Source organism: Ctenocephalides felis, unplaced genomic scaffold (genome assembly GCF_003426905.1).
Source record: "Ctenocephalides felis isolate EL2017-DRISC unplaced genomic scaffold, ASM342690v1 CF-g0.4_SCAFFOLD_02367, whole genome shotgun sequence".
Taxonomy (NCBI): Eukaryota; Metazoa; Arthropoda; class Insecta; order Siphonaptera; family Pulicidae; genus Ctenocephalides; species Ctenocephalides felis.
The window spans coordinates 2293-23858 of record NW_020538521.1 but is presented as its reverse complement, the minus strand read 5'-3'; the positions used below and the strand labels follow the sequence as shown (position 1 = coordinate 23858).

The 21566-nt window shown below is 28.8% G+C and overlaps 2 protein-coding genes across 2 annotated transcripts; one reads left to right on the top strand and one right to left on the bottom strand.

Annotated features, from left to right (window-relative positions):
- Positions 1–4190: 4190 nt before the first annotated feature.
- Positions 4191–4941, top strand: LOC113380736. The gene is made up of 2 exons (XM_026619868.1): positions 4191–4319; positions 4393–4941. The coding sequence occupies exon 2, from the start codon at positions 4410–4412 to the stop codon at positions 4935–4937; it is 528 nt and encodes a 175-aa protein (XP_026475653.1). The 5' UTR covers positions 4191–4319; positions 4393–4409; the 3' UTR covers positions 4938–4941.
- A 1902-nt stretch (positions 4942–6843) lies between these two features.
- On the bottom strand, positions 6844–10052 carry LOC113380735 (4-hydroxybutyrate coenzyme A transferase-like). The gene is made up of 8 exons (XM_026619867.1): positions 9883–10052; positions 9198–9336; positions 8861–8951; positions 8659–8780; positions 8407–8473; positions 7877–8236; positions 7754–7834; positions 6844–7100 (listed from the first exon to the last, which is right to left on the bottom strand). The coding sequence occupies exons 1-8, from the start codon at positions 9987–9989 to the stop codon at positions 6913–6915; spliced, it is 1155 nt and encodes a 384-aa protein (XP_026475652.1). The 5' UTR covers positions 9990–10052; the 3' UTR covers positions 6844–6912.
- Between the last annotated feature and the right edge of the window lie 11514 nt (positions 10053–21566).

Here is a 21566-nt window from a genome sequence, read left to right as displayed (position 1 = left end):
ATTACGCAAAAAAGACCAAAATATAGGATTAAGCGATAAGAATTTTTTCAACTCAATAATATATGAATTAATAGCATCTTTCATAAGTAGTTTTTTATTAATTTCCTGTACAATTTAAATTTTCATAATAAAGTGATATTGGTTACTTGTATTTATTATGATAGTATTTCTTCATACGGAGGTTTCTAATAATATCAGAATTAAACCAAGGCTTAAATTTATTGGAAGAAAATTTCTTTGTTTTAGGAACAAATTTATCTAATAAGCTATAAATGTAGCGTAAAAAAGATCACATGCATCATTAATGTCAGAACATGTATACAAAGAACTCCACGATGTATTAAAATTTCCCTGTAAGATTAAGATAATCCGCTTTGTGGAAATTGTAATGATAGTATTTTTATTAAATTGCAAAGTATTGGGTGTGGTGGAAAAGAAGATGTAAGGGAAACAGAAATATAAAGAGCAGGATGATAATTGTCTCAGGTAAAAGGGGTTCGGTATCATGAATTATGTTGCAAAAGTAAGAACCAAACACTAAATCCAAAATCTGCCACTGATATTGATAACAGAATTATATTGGTTGAGACCAGATAAATTAATAAAATTATAGATAAAGTTACATTTTGCATTAGTAAGATTATGAGATAATTGATCGAAATGTGGAACATTGAAATCACCAATAATTAAAACATTTTTGTCTGAAACATAAGATTCTAGTAGATCAAGGAAAGCTTCAAATTCTCAGTAGATACATCAGGTGGAACGTAAACGGTCAATACTAATATGCTTGAATTCTTGAGGATACACTTGCAGCCAACAATATCAATCATTGGAAGCGATTCACAAATAAAGTTCAATTCAAAAGTTCACAAGTAATATATTTTTTTACTGCAAGAAGTACACCACCACCACGATATTTATTGTTGATACCATAAGTTCTATCACATCTGAAAACATTGAACTGTCGCAAAAGAATTCAGAGTTGTGAACATCGTTCCTAAGCCATGTTTCAGAAAAAGCGACGAAATCATAATCAAGATAACTAAGATGCGAGCAGGCAGTCGGAAATTTTAGTGTTGAGTCCACGAACATTTTGATAGTAACATGTAAAGACATTACTATCTGTGGGCGAAATAGTTTAAAGAAACAATTCGAGGAACGCCATTAATGTATTTAATTTTAAGATTAACTTCACCTTTTTTCTCGCGTTCAAGTAGCTGAGCTTTCAGTCTTGATAATAAAGTTGTTGCCTGGTGTCCGATCCTCACTGATAATCAAATTCTTGAAGTGGACATTATCCTTAATTTTCTTGCAGTTGAACAAAATTTTCTTTGGTAAGTTATTATCCTTGAAGATAACTTTAAGCGGTCTTGGCTTAGTCCTTTTTGAATCAAATTTACCCAATCTATATAGTTCGAAGCTCGACGGAACACAAGGTACTCCTAATGAAGCTTCAAATATATTGTTAATCATATTAGTATCAACACTTTATCATAATTGTTTACGTCATTAAGAGGCTCTTTGGCGTTATATATTATGATATTATATGAACGTTTATTGCGTTCAGAAGTCTCTTGAACTAATGCTTCAAATTGTTCATCATCCAGAATATTATTGTTGCAAGACCTATGATCTTTTAGTGCAGCAACTTCTCGTTGTAGCTGCATTAACATACTCTTGATATCATTCAGGTCATTACCGAGATTAGCACATGAATTGCAATTCCACATTATTCCTTTTTTTGATGATATTGCTCGAACATCAGCCAAGCTCAAGTTCACGCATGAATACTTAAACTTTGTTTTGCACGAAATACATGTCACCATCTTGTCAAAGGCAACTGCAATATTACAGCATGAACACGTATTTTCCAAATTCATAATTATATGCTTATTTCACTTATATAAGCGATGTTTACAACAATATTCAAGAATTTTATGATTAGAAAATACTTATATTAAATTCAAAATATTTTATATGATTTTGACAATGATTTATACATTATTTGTACATTGTATATATATATATATATATATATATATATATATATATAATTATGCAAAAATCATAGAAATTGGACGCGGTTGGTTGTCCGGATAATCGCGAATCCGTATAACCGAGGGCCGGGTAAACGAGGTTCTACTGTATATAAAAAATGAGCAACACACGGCCTGCGGACTTCATGCGGTTCTTTGAATATTTTTCTGAGGCTCAACCAAAAGCTTTTTATTTAAAAATAGAAAATTCTATTTACTTCATAAACCATCTCTTTTCAATAAATTAATTATAATGTATTCTTTTCTTGTTGCCTTAATATGTAAAATATTAAGACAACTTATTTAATTTTGTATTTTTATATTACAATAATATATTAATATATACTATAGTGCAATAATGCAATATTGTCAAAAAGTCTTGTTAACCCTCCGTCGGTCGGCGTGGTCTGGCCAGACTTTTTTCGACTTCAATTAAAAATAAAAAATACTTCTAGTAATCCTATCGACTTGAAATTTCTTGACTTTTCCTAAAATTTCATTAGCTGTCGATCAATGAAAAAATCAGGACGAAAAAATGTACAGAAGGATAATTATAAGGATATTAACTTTTTTATACTTCGAACGGTCGGAAAGGTCTGTCCAGACCACCCATACATTTTGTATGAAATATACGCTTTTTGATATATGTAAACCAGTATTTTGTTTTTTTTTCATGGTATTTTCTATTCAAACTGCGTTGTTTATATTCTTTGCTATGTGTTCTAACATGAATGTTAGTATTTGCATGACGAGAGTTCCTTGAAAACCTACCAAACTTATTGGTAATCGCAAACACTGAAAATCTAACTGATGAGCAGGTGCGTCCACACCTAACGAACGAACACGAACGAACATGTCGAACAAGAAAATACAAAGAAGAACGAACAGGAACACGAACGAACGCGAAAAATTCCAAACAAACTTGAACAAGCGCTTAAAAGCAGTGAGCGCTTGAATTTTCGTTGTTCGTAGATGTTCCGTGAAACGCCAGTTTTATTATTGATATGGATGTAAGCTTTAATCATACGTCATTTTCACTGGTTTTTGTGTGATTTTTGTTCGTGTATATTTTGTAAATATACTGTAAACAAATTATTCAATTAATTTCACTCAGTTTTTGTATTTAATATTTATATTTTGAGTCGTTTTCTTTCCTCAGCATTCATATTCGGAGCAAGCTGATCATTCCAGGCTTGAGCTAACTATACTCAATTTTCAAACTCTCATCCTCAACATATATGTTGAATGTATATGTATGATAACAAGTTTAATATTTAATTGTAAAGACTGCAATTTCTTCTTTACTGCAGCTTCTGACATCCCAAACGTTTTGCCTACACTTTCCCAAGCATCGTTTTTTTTTCTAATAATTTTATAAAAAGGGTCTTTATTCTCCCATATTCTAGGAAACTTATCTATTTCATTTATGAATGATAAAATTACGTCATTTGACCATTCCATAATTTATTCAAAATTTTCAACCAATACAATAATTAAAAGTAAATATTATTAAATTATTAAAATTATTATTAAATTATTAAAAAATTATTATTAAATTATTAAAATTATTAAGACAAAAATGTTCGTTTGCGTTCGTTGTGACGTCCACACTGCACATACGAGTTCAAACATGAACGAACAATTCCCTTTGATGTACCGACAAGTTGCGGAACATTGCTCGCCATGTTTGTTTATGTTCGTTCGTGATCGTCGTGGCGTCCACACTATGCTGTCGCCGTTCGTTCTGGTACGTTCGTTTATGTTCGTTCATGTTCGTTCGTTAGGTGTGGACGCACCTTTAATGCACACATTCATTTCAAAAGCGCCGAAAAAGAATAAATAATGTTTTTCATTGATTTAAAAGAGAAAAATTAACAAAAAAAGCAACGATTTTTTTTATATTTCTTGATTTTTTTATATAATCGTTAATAGATAATTATTCATACTCATTCATCTCATATAAATGCATGTCAAATGAATGGTGGTCCAGCCAGACCTTTCCGACCGTTGAAGGTGAAAAAATATCCGACCGACGGAGGGTTAAACTTTATTATATTTTCATATTCATACATTCGCTAACTTCATATTTATATTTTCTTAGTTGCGCGCTTAGATAAAATAAGAGTATAATTGCGCGCCAATACGCAATATATTTTGTTTGTTTTCCCGCTCATTTATCTATGATTCCGCTCAACAACCAATAAGGGTACTGAAAATGGGATTGAAGTTAGTTGCAACCAAAACTTGATACAGTTGTACAGAGCTCGCTCGTTATATCCAGTTTCGTAACTTAAACACAAGTTTTTTAAGTAAATCATGGTTTACGCTAACACTATATTTCTTACAATTATAGTTCATTACTATAAGAATATGTGGTTGATGATTGCAGAAAATCATCTCAATCAAGGACCATGGCTGGCGAATTTTTTCTTCTTTGTAACTACACTGGTCGTCATATTTGACGCAAAAATTTATCCGGAGGCGTTCAGGATTCTCGGGTTCGTTCCCCTATTAATGTACGAGTTTGTACTCGTTAAATTGATCGTCGAAGTGACGGAGAGCTTAATATGGGGCTCCATAGTTCACTTCAGCTTCGACGTATTACCCGATCTCCTGGACATGATACCCCTTGCAGACGAGATTTGTATATCTCAAGTGCTATATGGTGGACGTTGCGTGCGGCGGATATATGACGTTCTGGGAGGATCAACTTTGTCGGACACCATCGTCTATTTAATGGTCTTATTATACTTCCTACTTGGACTGGTATTACGAGCTTATGCATCGGGAATTCTCAACAAAGCACGAGTCGCTGTTTGGCCTATCATAAGAGCCGCGAATAAAATCATTTTGGCGCCCATCAATTGGATTAGCGATGTTTGGGCCTCTAGAAGATAATAACGCCAGGAAAACTAGAATAAATAAGGATTATATGATGACTGTATGATACTCTATGAATTATTTTTTAATTACCTTACAATTGTTTTCAAGTTTTAATTTGAAAATGTGTGCATGAACATCAAGGTTCTTGATTTGTGAATGTTATGAAATAAGTTAAAAAATGTATTAATTTGTATTATTAATCTAAATAAATGCCATTGGTATTAATTAGAGTTTTATGTTAATTGAATAGAATAACATCGTTCACGTCCACAGGATATTTTTTAATTAAATAGTGGCTTTAAAGTCTGCAGGTTATATCTCTGAACTTTTGAATGCTCCACAATGTTTGAATATTTTTTTAGTTTTTGTTTTATTTTATTGTACATAGCAAACTATACACACAGTACATTCAGTTACTTTACAGGAATATTTTATTCAACAGTGTGAGAAGGATCGCTTTCCTGCGATAGCTCCTTGTCAGATATTATGTGTTTTGATGTAGTAAATCATTGCAGATTCTTTTGTTTGAGCAGGTCACACGCTAATTGGTTTTGATGACGACTTAGACGAGCCTTGTATCTGGAACAGCTATAAAAATAAACTTTTCACCAATTCAATTTTGAATTTATGTATATAAAATTATAATAATATGATGGGCAATCAACCCATTCTGGTTTGCTTATTTTCAAACTAGACAGAACTTTTTTTTGTTAGAACTTGAGCGTGCGGTAAGCAAATAGCCACGAGTACTGTGGTGGTCATTTCAATTCCCAAAAAGGGTTTGAAGAAATTGAATCCTGAGTTTTTCTAAAAATAACTCAGGTAACGCATTTTTACTAAATTTACACATTATAAGCAATTTGTATATCATCACACACACTGAAATATAACTTTACGGTTTTAATGAAAATACATAACATTTATCAATAACATGAATCAAATAAAAACCTAGTATAATGTTCTGATTTTTATTTTACATACAAGTGATAAATATACATTAGAAATATTTTCCCTAACAATTCATATCATAAATATTAACAAGCACTGTAAGATGAATTTGATTAAAAATAAATTGTAACTTTTCATAAATAATATACAAATTATAATAATCAAAATATATATTACATATGAACTGTATAAAAGACATCATATGTTGAAATTAAATCTTCAGCTAAATTATCCATTGAACATTGCAATCTAGATGTCGAATTCAAAAAGTCCTGTGAACCATTTTGTACAAAGTATTTTTTATGCTTGCTATGCATATAAAGTTAGGACTATGAAAAAGCATATCTGACCTTTTCAAAAACTTTCAATATAGCCTGTTTTATTACTACAGATTTTTAAAATGAGTGGTTCACCAAATTTTAATTAAATGTTTATTCCGTTTTGTGTAATATTTTGCATAATAATGAATCAAATAATTATTTTGTTCCCAAAATCTCCATGCAACTTTGATAAAAAGTGACCAGAAGGCACAAATTTATTAATGTATTATGATAATATTTTGTTGTAAATACCAAATATGAGCAAAAATGATAAATACTCAATAGTGGCAGTGGTTTTTTTTCAGTTTTATTATGAGCTGAGATTAGCATTAACTAAATATAAGTGAAAACACTAATTACAGATAAACTAACCGAAAAGTGTAACTTTGAGCAGAACACAGTTTAAACAAAAAAAAATGACATTTATGTGAAATATTCATTCAATAATTTGACTATAAACAATATTAAAAATATATTGAAAGATAGTATAATCAAATGTATATTATCAAACAAAAAATACTTTTATGAAGACTTATTACATGCTATTACAGTGGCAGAGACTGAAATGCATAAATTTATATTTATGATAATAGGCACTTTAAGCAAATGAATAATACATCTATAATGAATCACAAAAATTAAAAATATGCCCACTAGTATTAATAGAAATTTAGATTTTTATATAAAAAATTAGGTAAATTTGAATTAAATATTTTCTTAGGCTAATTCTTAACTGGCATGGCTTTGAATCTTTCGAAGGTAGCTTTTTCTAAGCTTTCTCTGTGATCTGGATGAGCAATTTGAATAAGAGCATATGCTCGTTCTAATAATGTTTTACCAAACAAATGAGCAATTCCATACTCAGTCACAACATAGTGCACATGTGCTCGGGAAGTAACAACACCAGATCCTAAAATATTGAAGTTATAAGTTTGTAGAATGCACTATCAATTAATATTATTAGTTAATAAATTACAATTAAACAATGCAAAGCACAAAAATTTAGTTTACTCTTTTTGATATATATATATGATGTCTCTCAATTGAATGAAATCAATAGCTATGCATATCGATGATTATTATTTTTATTTATTTTTGATAATGTTTTTTTTACTCCATTATAAGTTATAAAAAAGCAATATTTTATATTGATCAATACTTATTATATTAAATGATAACTTATGTAGAAAATTTTAATCAATTCTTATTCGTTCCATATGCATTAAGAAAAATAAGCAAATAGGCATCATCTTTGACAAACGCTTTCAAGTGAATGTAAGTTAAATCATGAAACATAATAAATTAGGAACAATTATTTATGAGAAAAGTCATCTTAGAACTTCTATATTATTATAGAAGCTTCAAATTTATATCAGATTTTTAATATACTACAGTTTCAAAATGAACACATTTCTAAATATTTAGAACTAAAATCCACATTTTCATCTGTTAGTGAAATGATATATATTATTTAACGCAGAATAAACAACAGAAATATATCACTTTTATATTCTATTATTACTAGTTGGTGCACAATATTATATATTAAATTTGGTAACCTACCTGGTTTGAGTATTGGCACAATTTTGGATTCATTTCTTTTGGTAACTGAAGGTAAAGCAATAATAGGTTTTCCTTTGCCATCTAAACCTTCTGCAGCACCTCTTATGAAATCAACCTGTCCACCAAATCCTGAATAAAGCCTCGTTCCAATGGAATCGGAGCACACTTGACCAGTCAGATCTACTTCAATACAAGAGTTAATCGCTGTCATTTTTGGATTTTTGGCAATGACAGCAGTGCTATTAACATAATTCACTCTCAACATTTCTATGGAAGGATTATTATGAACAAAATCATAAAGCTCTTGAGTTCCTATTAAAAAGGAACCAACAATTCTTCCTTTATGGAATGACTTTTTAGTATTTGTAACAACACCCTCCTTCACTAAAGACACTACACCATTGGCAAACATTTCAGAATGAATTCCAAGATTTTTGTGATTATGTAGTTTGGCAAGAACTGCATCAGGAATGTTACCAATACCTGAAAGAGAATAAAAAAGATAAAATCGTATAAATTTAATATGAAGACTACTTAATAAATATGATAAAAATTGTAACAATATATATCCAATTTATAAGAAGCAGACAAAGTTAGTAATACATTATAGTATTTATTATAAACAAAATGATATGTTAAAATATTCAATTTACCCATTTGAAGTGTGGCACCATCTTCCACCAAGTTATTTGCAATATGTGCACCAATTGCAGTTTCTACCTGTAAAAGTTGATTAATAGAATGTAGAACATTTATTATCAAGCTGTTTATTGACACAATAATTTTAGGAGATTTTAAAGAATTCAATTGAAACACTTAAAATTTTGCAATACAGTAATATGTATATCAAAGTGAGGCTACATCTCAGTAGTATAAAAAATAAAACGCGACTTAACATATCTCACCTCACTAGGTGGTTTTCCGCCATGGGTTACCAACGGTTCATCAATTTCTACAGCATAATCTATGTGACTTTTGTGCAACAATGAGTCACCAAATGTACGGGGCATTTTAGGATTAACTTGTGCTGCATGATTAAAAATAAATTAGCACTAGTCTTGAAAAATAATAATAAAATACAATAAAATAAACAATCGTATATTTTACCAATTATCACTTTTGATGCTTGCATCGCAGCTCTGGCACAGTCAACACTGGTACCTAAACTGCAGAATCCATGAGCGTCTGGAGGAGAAACCTAGTATGCAGAATAAGATGTTTTTTGTTAGTTTAACTTTATTAAAATTTTAATTACGTATAATAACAATTATTATTCTGTTAATATTCCAGAAACCTAGTTATAAATATTGATCCTTATAGGAATTTCAATTAGATTATATACTATCCAATAAAACTAACTCTGTAAATTATACACATTGAATATAATTGACTAAGTAGGTATCTTTAAAAATGTGTTGAATTGATAACGAATGTACATCCTTACATGAACTATGGCTACATCAGGTTGAATAATTTTCTTTTGGAATAGAAGAGGTATTTCTGATAGGAAGATTGGAATTGCATCGCCTCGTCCTTCATTCACAGCTGCACGTACGTTGCCTCCCATGAAGAATGATACAGATCTGATAATAGTAAGTACATATAAATTTAGAAGATTTATTTATATTCGATATTAAAAAAAACTTGGTCAAATCAGTTGTATTGTATATAATCTTATAGTATAAAAAATTATACAAATTATAATGTTATAACGATCATACAGAACAGCTAGTCGTCCCAAAGGATAACCACTAAAAGGGCAAAGCCACCAACGATTTTGTAGTATGGGAGCGAAAGTAAAATGTTTAGAATTATGAAATTTATTCTAACAAAGCGGTACTCTTAATTATATTCTGACCATAAACAAAATGTAAAAAATATTAACCATTTCACTACGACACTGCTGTACGAAACAGTGTGCCGCCCAGTAGCGCAACTGAACCAGGCGCAACAACATATATTAAAATTTTTCAATCATAATGAATAAAAATGTAAGGAACAAACTAGAATTCTCAAAAATTTTCTTTAGAGTGATAAATATTGAAGCAAACGCATGTCATCTGTAGGCAACGCTTTTAGCCAAAGGGTTGATTTAGTTCAGAATATAAATAAAAATAAACAGTACTCGCCTAAATATCCCTTCGCAATCAGGCTGAGCGTATAATGCAGGTCCTTCAGTGTGCATGTGGCAGACGCGCACATTCTTCAGGCCTTGCTTCTTCCCATGTGCAGTCATCGCACCTAATAAGTTGATTGGGGTAGCAGCCGCACCCTGAGCGTACACCCAGTCATCTGAATAAAAAATATCGAATGGGTTATTAATCGATATACGATATTATATAGTTATGTTCATGAGTTTATTTTTATATAATTAGAAACAAAAATACATATTTTTTATTCGTAGACAAAAATATAAAAATTTAGTCAGTAAAAAATAAACTTGGTATTTGTATTAATTTTTCCATAACCTAAAGATCATTTGAAAAAAAAATGTTAAAGATGTCAATTGATCGGGAAAGACTATATTTATAATATGATATTCACAAATTATCAAAAACAATATCATACTTTTTTATGTAGTTTAGTATGCAAAATGAATATTGATCAATGATACATACTTCTTGTTACCTTCATTTAGTAGCTATCAGAAATTTAGGTGTTTAAGATCCAATCGGTTCTTTATAACACTTATTTTTTATTATTGTAGAACAGGATTTATATCTAAAAATTCTATAGTCTGCTGTGCTGATACTTTGATAGGGTAAGTAACGACAAAATGACATAGTTTTTTTTATATTTTTCAATTATAATTTATTTAACGATATAATCAGTTTCAATGGTTTTTAGTCATCTTTGGTTCATTGACTACCGGCAAAATAGTCTTTTAAATAAATAAAGACTATAAAAACATTTATTAAGGAAAAATGCTACCTATTAGAAAAACCATTTTGTCCATATAGTATGGGCAAAATGACATGTAGAGTAAGGACATAATGAATTACTAATTTTAAAGAAGACGTTTCATAAATAAATCGTTTGGTTCTCTTTGGGATATCAGCACATGAAGCCAGAAACCAGAAGGTAAACAATCTTTGGGGCGTCCATCGTCCATTAATCACGTGAGCGAGTTTTTAAGGATTTTTGAACCCCCCCCCCCTCCACCGTGTTGATATATGGTGATATTCAAAATTTTTCCCTCTCCCCAATCAAACATCACGTGTATTTCTAGTTACGTAAAACTGTAATTTTTTAATTTTTTTTCGAAAATGTTTGAACTTTTTTTAAAAAAATAGTTGGAAAATAAATACACGTGATATCTTACTACAACCCTAATTCCCCTACGTGATATTTCGTGATTTTTTGTCAAACCGCCCGTCCCCCTAGAAACCTCACGTGAATGAATGCTCCCTTTGCCGGGCTCAGAATGAGAAAAAAGGGTTTTGCATTAAATGTAAGTCTACTATTCTTATCAGTAAATTCCTTGTTCTATTCTTAGAAGTATTTAGAGTAAAAGTTAAAAGCTAACCTTTGACAGGTTTTAATCTTATGTCATTTTATCCGAAAGTAAACAAAAATAAATACATAATAAAAAATCTATCAAACACCTGATAATTACAAAAAAATGTTTGAAATCAGTAGTACTGGCTTAAGCTCATCGATTTTTAAAAATCATTACAAATACCAATAATTCCCCCCAAAACACAAGAAAACCACCCTAAAATAAGCCATTTTTTTTAATATAACCATGCTATTTTAATGTTTTCAATTTGAAATATAATTTTATCTATATTCTCAAGTAAAAATGGAAATTATTACTTCTTGATACTAGATGTTCCAAAGCATCGATTTAGAAACCTAGAGTCAATAATAAAAATAAAATAATTTTAATCCAAGTTGTTTTAAAAATCCATTTTAAAATATCAAAAATGACTAAAAATATATAAGTGGAAATCGGTCTCTGTATCTTCAAACACGACCAGACTTTGTAATGTAACTTGTTAATTACGTGAGCAAATTTGTTTGCAGTTTGGCAAATTCATGCATTGATAGTATTGATACTATTACTATATCAAAATAAATTTAATATCTTGCAAGCAATAAAATTAATTACATAGAACTGGTTATAAACTGGTTTTATGCATAATATATTAATCTTAATTGATAAATTATCGTAATTATAATGACTGTAAAATGATATAAATAAAGCGATTACAACTAATATTTATAATAATGTTTTATCAAATATTTATTTGTTTTTATTATTTAGACATCGACACCAAATTTTACTTGATAGAAATAAAAAAAAAATCGATGTTTTAATTTGCCGTAATACTTCTTACTAAATATGCGCTTAAATACATATATAATAGTGTAATAATGTAAGACTTAGTTTCTTATGATAAAGTTATCAATTTATAGATGTTTTGATATAATGTAGGAAATGCAACACAAGTTTGTTTAACTTTGAGATAGTGCTTTAATCAGTGGTGTTCCATATATAATTGTACACAGAATTTAGACACGTTCCTCTTTTTAAAAATTTCCTATGGCTTATCATAAATCACAAAGAAGGCCAAAGAGCACATCTCGTTTTATAGTGTCACTCCACTTACAATTAGATAAATTTACCTACATCAATATTTATACCTAGAATAAACAAATTATTTTATTTTTAATCTACTATAATCAAGAAAATAATCATTAAAATGGTTCAAAATAGTTGAGAGTAAGTTCGATATACAAAGAAGAGATGAAAGTAAAAAATTGGCGAATGTTACGAAAATTGAACAAATGTAAAACTTTATACATACAATAGTGAAAAGTATTGGAAACTGAAGTGAATCGATATTTGAAAAAGGTATACTGCATCGCTGATTAAATGACTACATGTTGTGGATATATGGTAAATAAAATCGAAAACATATCTTTGAAAATAATTGAACTGTTTAGAATAATTTGAGATTCAATATAGCTTTATTAACCAAAAGTTTCTCTCTAGTTGGTAATTATAAAAATTTTGTTAATAAAATGTCCGAATATTTATTAACTGCTCGTAGGGTAAGTTATAGTAATGGGCCAAAAATCAAAAATAAAATTTTTTGCATATCTTCACGTTTCAGAGATTTCTGAACATTTTAGCAAACCACAGAAAAAATGGATGTGTGTGTGTGGAGACTAATAATTTTTCGACTATTTCGGGTGTGCGAAATATCCAATTTGAATGGTTCAAAAAGCATTCCATTCCTAGTGATGAGAAGACGTGCTGATTATTTTTTGACGAAGACAGATCCAGTGGCTTCGGAGATATGGAGCAAAAAGTGTTAAAATATCAATTTTTAAGAGAACGGATCAACCGATTTGAATGATCCAAAAAGCATTCGATTCGTAATGATGGGCAGAAGTGGTGATTAGATTTTGACAAAGGCAGGTTTTAAGAAAACTAAGCGTCCGATTCGAATGATTTAAAAAGCCTTCTGTTTGTGTTGACGAAACTATTGCTTTTGAAGAAAGATTTTTTAAATTACTGAAACATAATTCGGATTTTAATTCTGATTCTGGCTAAAGTGCTGAACATCACTTATATACTTCAAATAAATAATTTTAATTTTACAATTCAGTTTATATAATACTTACTTTGTTAGAAATATTAGACAATGTTCTTCATTTTAAATCCGATTGATTAAGTTTTGTTTATTTACTCTTTATAAAATAAGAAAAATGAAAGTTACGTTATTTATAATAATCTATTTGCAAACATTTTATATTCCTCGAATATTTCATTAAGGTACGACGCTTTTTAATTTGCTTTAAGGCACGATGTCATACACTACTAGTTATTGTCTATTATCCGAATCAGCACCATGTTAAAAAATTGACTATTATGAATACTAATGCATCTTCCTATGCGCAAGCAATCAACCAGTAATTGAACTAAATTTGTAGACGGAGAACTCTCTCAGTACATTCAAATAATTCAATATGCGCAGATTGAAATATTTCTATAGATACATATATATTTCGATCAGGTTTTTAATAGTTTTAAATTAAAATTTGTCCCTACAACATTAACACAATAACTATATGTATAAGATACTGTTTAATTGCAAAAATATAAAGTTAATTACGGAATGCTTACTTTAAAATACAATGCTTCAAGAATTTCCTGGCATAGAAATAAATATAAATATGAGCGTATTAGTTATGTATTTATATTTATTATGACTGGCACATGGTATTCATAAATTGTAATTACTCATCTATTCTCTAACTTATATCATCTCACATAATATTGTAGATAGTCCCGTTTTACCCCACCCACATGTAAGCTTTTATAGAAGTTATATAATAAAATCTGTAGAATCTAAATTGAAAATATCAATACATGTTATAAAACAATTAAATAACGTATATGTACTTAAAAATTATATTAAGGTCTAAACAACCAAAAAACTCTTGTAAACAAAAGAAAATACTCTTGTTATGGATTTTAAAACTTTGCCGTTTATCTCCCGATAGCAATATAGTCATAAAAGGCTTATGACTACCCGATAGTCATAAAAATCAAGGAGATGATTGGTTATACATTTTTCCCTCTGCTTTTAAATACTGATGTTAAAAAATTCTTAACTTTTTTGAGAAATCGGTGATGGGCTTTATTAACCACTGACCTTTAAGCCCCGCTCTACTCTATTATTTAATCTTTAAAGAAAAAATATAAATGGCGAAAGCTCGTCTCAAAAATTCCACACTACATCTGTTTCCTTGAATGCTGTTGCCTTTAGCACTTGATAATTTCGATTCTGTGACAATTTTTTAATAAGTTGGTTTAAATAATTTTATTACTAAACAAATTCACTTGGAGGAAAAGCCAAATGAACGTCAATGTCGAATACGTATAGTACTAATAATAATACAATAAAATTTAAATGCAGGTCGAACATTTCTTCGATGGTCGATAACGGTAATGCAATCAAAGACTTAACATGGTAAACTATTCATGAATTTTTAGTATTTGATTAGGCAAACTATTTCACAGACAATGCAGGCATAAATACATGCTTACAAAGCTCGTTTCTTCATGATAGATGAAAAGTACTCCTATTACTTACTATTTATTATTTGAATTCAATTTTTATCATTTTTATTTTATATTTCAAATGTAACATTCACAATTGCTAAACTGCCATGTCTAAATAAATTATAAATGATAATTCATAATTATAAATATATTGGGTGGTACTGCCCTAGGGCAGGTCCGTGAGCAAAGTTAAACTCCAACTCTATTCAGGAAAGAATAGTTTTAAAGTTACATCGTAGTACAAATCTTGATTTAATGATAAATGCCTGAATAAGAAGAATATTTTACCTGTCCCCCATAAATACTTATAATGAAAATAATAAAACAAATGCAGCATTTCGCTGGCGAAATAATTTCTATATTATTTGTAGTTTCTATAAATCTTTGAAGCTGTTCAAAGAATGAGATTATATCGCCAGCGAAAAAGTAAAAAATATACCATCAGTCAATGAATGTATGTTACTTTTAATTACATGAAGTTCTTCAAACACAATTATTACATGAAGAGTGAAGTTGCAAAAACAATATTTGTTAAGGCGTTGTTTAACATAATCGAACGAATATTATAGAATTTATTAACCAGCAATTACTTCATTTCTCTAATGAAGGTTCATTTCTAAATGCTAATTACAATGACCAATCGATCATGTCATATTTGAAGTATGAATTTAATTACATTATTGTTTTAAATATTATACATATTTTTAATTCTATAATGGTTGACACTAATAAATGTGTGCATCACGAGTATTACCATATTACTAATAAACATTATTCAAAATTGTTATATGATGTATTTATTTTACTTAAATTTTACGCGCACTCTTTTTTACACACAAATAAAATAAATACAAATATGTATGTAGTTTAAAAATGAATTGACTTTATGTGTACTTGTTAATTATTGACTAAGAATTTCAGAAGTAGACAGTGATAATTTGTAAATTAATTTATTAAATTTAATGACTGGCTTACAACATAAAAATAGAGAAAACAGAGATATAAAATAGAAGATCAAACTAGAGACAAGAATACTAGCGCAATTGATAAATTCATTTTTTTACATACTCAGTTTTTTGTTGAAATCTTGTTAAAAAATACTCAAATCTATTACCTGAAGTCAAATAACTTGATTGTAATCACATATTTCGAAAACTACTAAAATAATATCTTATTAGGGCAAAAATCATGCAAATGTGTATCAATAACAAAATATTCAGAAAATATAAACCTGATCCATCTCGATACAAAGAAGTTTAGATATTAAATCAAGATTTAATTGTATATGCAAATAAACAATTACGAAATGAGACCTTGCACTTGATCAAGAAAGTGGTATTCCACTAGATTTGGCAACTATTCATTCAGCGAATTATACTGAACGATAACAAAAATAACATCTTATTTGCATCAAAATAACACTGGCTGTTATAAGGTAATATATCATGTGTGACGTAGATTCAATGCGCGTGTTTGAAAAACGAGACGTACGATAATATTCAAGAATTCAACATCTTACACAGATGCATAGAGTTTGAAATTAGCAATTTTCAGTTTTGAGATAGGTATCATATTTAACTCGGTCAAATTTGTATTCTTTTCGTTGCTTATCAAAATACATTTATTAGAGCCCTTCATCTAAATTTTTTGACTAGTTAAAAACAGAACAGTTGCAGTGATGTTGCAATTAAATAAAAACAAATGAAATATGTGGATGTTACCAAATAAGAAATATCTAAATACCACTAAACTAAAAAAATGATAAATACTACTTGAATAAAAAAAACTAAACAAGAATAATTTAAAAACAACGTAAATAGTAAAATAAGCTAAGTGTAAGTGGCATTTCGCCTTAAAGCAAGTTGTAAAAATTTCCCAAAACCTACAAATAAGCAACTTCAACAATACAATTTGAGATTTAGCAACTTATATACGAATTAGCTTTTACGATATAATTTTGACATATTGATATGGCCCATTATTCCGAACTTTGGAGAATTTTTGAAATTTAATCACTTGTAGGCCCAGAACATTTTAGGATGTTCTTTAAGGCCATGATCTCTATAATCAGAAAAATATCATCAAAATGGCGTTTTTGAGAAAATGTCGACGAAATGGCAAATTTTGGTTCACAATACACACATACATTTTTTAATTTTGGTGTCAAACGATTCAAACGTTGTGAAACGAATACCTTAAAAATCGAGTAAAGACTTATAAAATAACAAACTTTTCCTTCGGAAAATAAATAAATAGAGTAAATGTATAAATAAAACATTAAAATCAAAATTAGTATGAAGTTAATTTTTACCTGTATACCAAATTCTAATATCTGTATCATCATGTTGGTCCCTTTATCTAAATTCAGAGCAATCTTGCTCGAAAATAACTCAGAATATTTATGAGAGTCCACCAAACACTATTCGAGCAAATATCAAGTTCGATATTTCTTTGTCATAAAGTCATATAATGTGTCAATTTCATTTTTTTTTTTTCAAAACATTCACATTTTCTTTATTATTTTTATTTCGAAAAATGAACAGCTGTTACAGGTATAAAATCTGTGAATATTTAAAAATTAATTTAACTGCTAGAAATTCAATCTGATTACTATTACAGGCATCTACAAACAAGTAATTAAAAAAACAAACTTATTATTCATAAATGCAATTATATAACCGAAGATTATTTGCCTTAAGCTAAAAATGTATTTTAAAATTTACTAAAACATTTTTAAACCATCGTATAAAGTAAATAAGAGTGATTATAAATATGAATATTCATATAGGATTTTAAAAGGTATTTTAGTATTATGTAATAATTTCAACTTTATGGTAAGTTTTGAACAAAATAGCAACAAGTCTATTAATCGTCATTCTTCTACAATAGAGCACAATTCAACAAATAATATCATAAAGCGGTCTGATCCTATCAATAGCAAATTTAAATTTAAAACTTACATAATATTGGGAAAACTTATTATTAGATAAACTATGTGATTTTTTAATTATTTACTTATTTAAACTGCGATCAAAATTTAAGAGTCCTATGAGCTCTTATGATCAATTTCTTACAAACTACGTTTGTTCCTATAGATGATAACCAAATAGTTGTTCCATCTCTATGTGATAATTCTGATTTTTACAATTATTGATAATTTGTTATTGGTACAAGTAAAAATTGAAGCGGGATCGAACCTGGGACCTCTGATTCCGGTCCAGTCGCTTTAGTCACTTACCTGCACACAAGCTCATGTATTAAATAATACGGAATTATTGCAAATATTTCAAAGTATCATAAATCTTATATGTATTTAAAGTCATTTTATCATCGAACATATAAGAATATGGTCACACTGTAAAATTCCTTCTTCATTATAGAGAGAAAAACAACGACAACGACGCAATTTTTTAACTACAAAACGATCGGTTGGCATAAAATGAAAAACTATATAAAAATGTGCTACATTTCTGTCCATTTTAATAAATTATCTTACGATAAGGTTAGGAGGTTAATTACTAAAATAGTTTGCAGCAGATAATCAAGTCCCGAATATTCAAAACTATCGATTTGGTTTTTTGTCCTAGTTATTTCATTCGTGCATCGAAATCGCGTCCCTCTCATGGTTCAACTGATCCGATATAAATAAAACTATAAATAGACAAACCAAATACCGAAATAGAACTTTGTAGAATTATCACAACATATAATCAAGATTCGAATATTTAGTGAACTAATATAAATATTGCATTATTTTATCGCTAATTTGATTGACCTCAATTGATTTATACTACTTTTACCTATGTTCCTACTAACGCAACAACTTTTGATATAAGGGAGAGAAAAGGCATACAAAAGGCTTGAATTTCTATAACGTGATGAAAAGTGGTAAAGCTTGAATTATTTTATTAAAGCTTTCGACAGGTTATATTTAAATATAACCACATATGCAATATTTAAATAATTAGACATATATATGAGTAAAGTATCATAGTAAAGTGTATTATATAATGCGAACATCAATATTAAAAAATTATTTAATTTTTTATATAGGCCTCGCTTACTTACTATTAGAGCATTTTTTATATACAAATTTCATTTTTATATTTTATACTGTTTCCATATATATTATATACTATCTTCATATATTCTACACCATCTTGTATATATATTCTATATCCAATTGTTTGCTCTTCACATCTGATTTCTTCATTCCTCTTTTTTCTTCTAAATTTGATATTCTCAAATTCTAATCTTGCTTTTCTTCTTCTAATTTTTTATTCAAACTCTACTCAACTAATCGAATCCTATTTAATTTCAAATTAACTATATTTTTTAAATTCTAAGCCAATGAGAAGATTCGATCCGAAAATCCCTGTCGTGCGAGTCGAACACGCTACTGAGTGAGCTATGCCTTAATCCACTTTCAATAACTTCCGTAGGGCAAGTTATAGTAATCGCAAAAAAAATGGAAATGTTTATATATCTTTACGTTTCAAAGGTTTCTGAATATTTTGGCATACCTTAGAAAAAATCGATGTGTGCGTGTGTGTGTGGATACAAATTTTCGTCGATGATTTTTAATTACGGTACGGGAAGTTCCAGCAATTTGCCTTAAGCCACAATAGTTTGCTTTTTATTAATCATCAGTTTTAACAACAAAATGCATTTGTTTAAAGATTTTTAAGCGTTTTTAAGATACTTACAACAAGTACATTACATTGGTAGAATTAGCTTCTTTGAATGCATTAGAACAAGACCGTTATTATTATTATTTTTTTTTAATTGAAAATTTGCTTTATTTTACTTAAATATGTACATACATTAATTTTTACATAAAGATTCAAATTGTATACACCTCTTCTAGGAATATCATTATACTATCATAATATCATAAAATTATAATTAAGATTCTGCTTTATGCAATTGTTAGCAGTTCAATGATCTGTATATCCTTATATGTTAGATTACGTTACATTATGTTTTTCGACTATTCATATGTTTGAGATTTTATTTATCTTGTCACGAGAAAATATTACGAATATCAACTTGCCCATATAAACAAATGATTGATAACAAATAATTAATTGAATCAAATTGAAGACGTTGAACTTTGAAATGGTACCATAGGTATCTTGCATATTTTTGCGTGTAGAGTTCTAGTAACTTCTATCCAAATAAATTTGGTTTCGATTTTAAACAAATGTTATTGCAAATACTGTTTTGTATATACATATTTGAACAGCTATGAAAACGATATATTTTATGTGCTGTTGTGATTTGTGATGTAATTCCTCAACCTAATGTTAATAGAGCACACTGGTTGACCATACTCTTTCTGATAAAATTATTATTAGCTTTTTTCTAGCAGTGGCATATGCTGTCCGAGTCGGGAATAGAACCTCGAACTCGTGGTTGCAAGACCAAGCACTTACCACAAAGCCACTGAAAACCGTAAGTCGTCTGTGGTGTGGAAGCTTTTTCTCTGTTTACTTGCATTCTTTATTAATGTCCCTTGCTTTTCCACAATATTTTTGAACTTTTTGTGCTACATAAGTCCAGTAAATTCATTCTCCAAGAAGGTAAGAATATTAGAGAATAAGTAAGATCTAAATGCGATGATTTAAAACTTGAACAGCATAGTATTCAAATATTTATGGCGTTCTAAATATGACCTAAACTTGTATCTTAATGTTAATTAATAAATTTAAAATGATAAGGTCATAAGAAACAGGATATGTAATGTGTTTAAAAAATGTTTCTCAAAGTTCAAACGTTGTTGCTATCCAAAATTAAAATATTATTAGGTTCGCAGTAATTGAAAATACATCTCAGAAACAAGCGACTCCTCACATAACAAGAATTTAAATAAATAATTTTAAAGTAATCAATTAATAACAATGTTAAGTAGTTACGTAACTAAGCATATAAATTATTATATAAATATATAAGTTAAATATATAAATATGAACATTCATTTTAATTTATAAGTTTCAGATGCTTATGACATCTAATTATTCAAATGAGTGTTGCAAGCGATACATAGTGATATTTTAAATGCTAAATAAGTTTTAAACGACATCTGAATGTCATTTGGATTAATATTTGATAACAGGAAATTTATATAAACAAATAGTGTTAAATTCACCAACACTTTGAAAAATACTAAAAAAAAATTATCAATGTATGTATTTATATGCAAATTATTCAATTTAGTTAGAATTTGCCTACTAGCTGCAGGTAGAAAACAAACTTGTGATTTATAAAATTATAATTAAACAATATATAATTAATTTAAGAGATTCAACTGTGGAGTAGTTCCAAGAAATCCAATATTGCACATTGTCAGTGATAAAAAATTACAAATGCTCCAGGGTTCACAAACTTTTCATAAAAAACAGTAGTCAAAAGCACCAGCTTTAGATACATATATGTACATTGGTCCTACATATATGGGGTGGTCCTTAATATGGACATTTTCGAATTTCCTTGCTCCCAAGGGCTCAAATGGTTCCAAATTGATAAAAAACAATTCTCTGAATGTCTTAGCTCTTAATATTGTTTTTTAGATAGAGCGCAATTCAATCAAAGTTTTGTATGAAAATAGCATGAATTTTTTTTCAAAAATTTTGCAGAGCGTCGAATTTTCAATAAAAAATGACACAAATTTTCACTTTTAATTCATTTGTCGCTAAGTCATACCTAAAAAGTTTTTTTTTATTTTTCAATTTTTTT

Bases quoted from the DNA above. Each gene is read 5' to 3' on its own strand.
- LOC113380736 (XM_026619868.1), top strand. From the start codon at position 4,410: ATGTGGTTGATGATTGCAGAAAATCATCTCAATCAAGGACCATGGCTG.
- LOC113380735 (XM_026619867.1), bottom strand. From the start codon at position 9,989: ATGACTGCACATGGGAAGAAGCAAGGCCTGAAGAATGTGCGCGTCTGC. The intron at 8,474-8,658 runs GTGAGATATGTT...CAACTTTTACAG, and splicing joins GCGGAAAACCACCTAGTGAG to GTAGAAACTGCAATTGGTGC. The intron at 7,835-7,876 runs GTGGACAGGTTG...CAGAAGGTTTAG, and splicing joins GAGGCTTTATTCAGGATTTG to ATGGCAAAGGAAAACCTATT.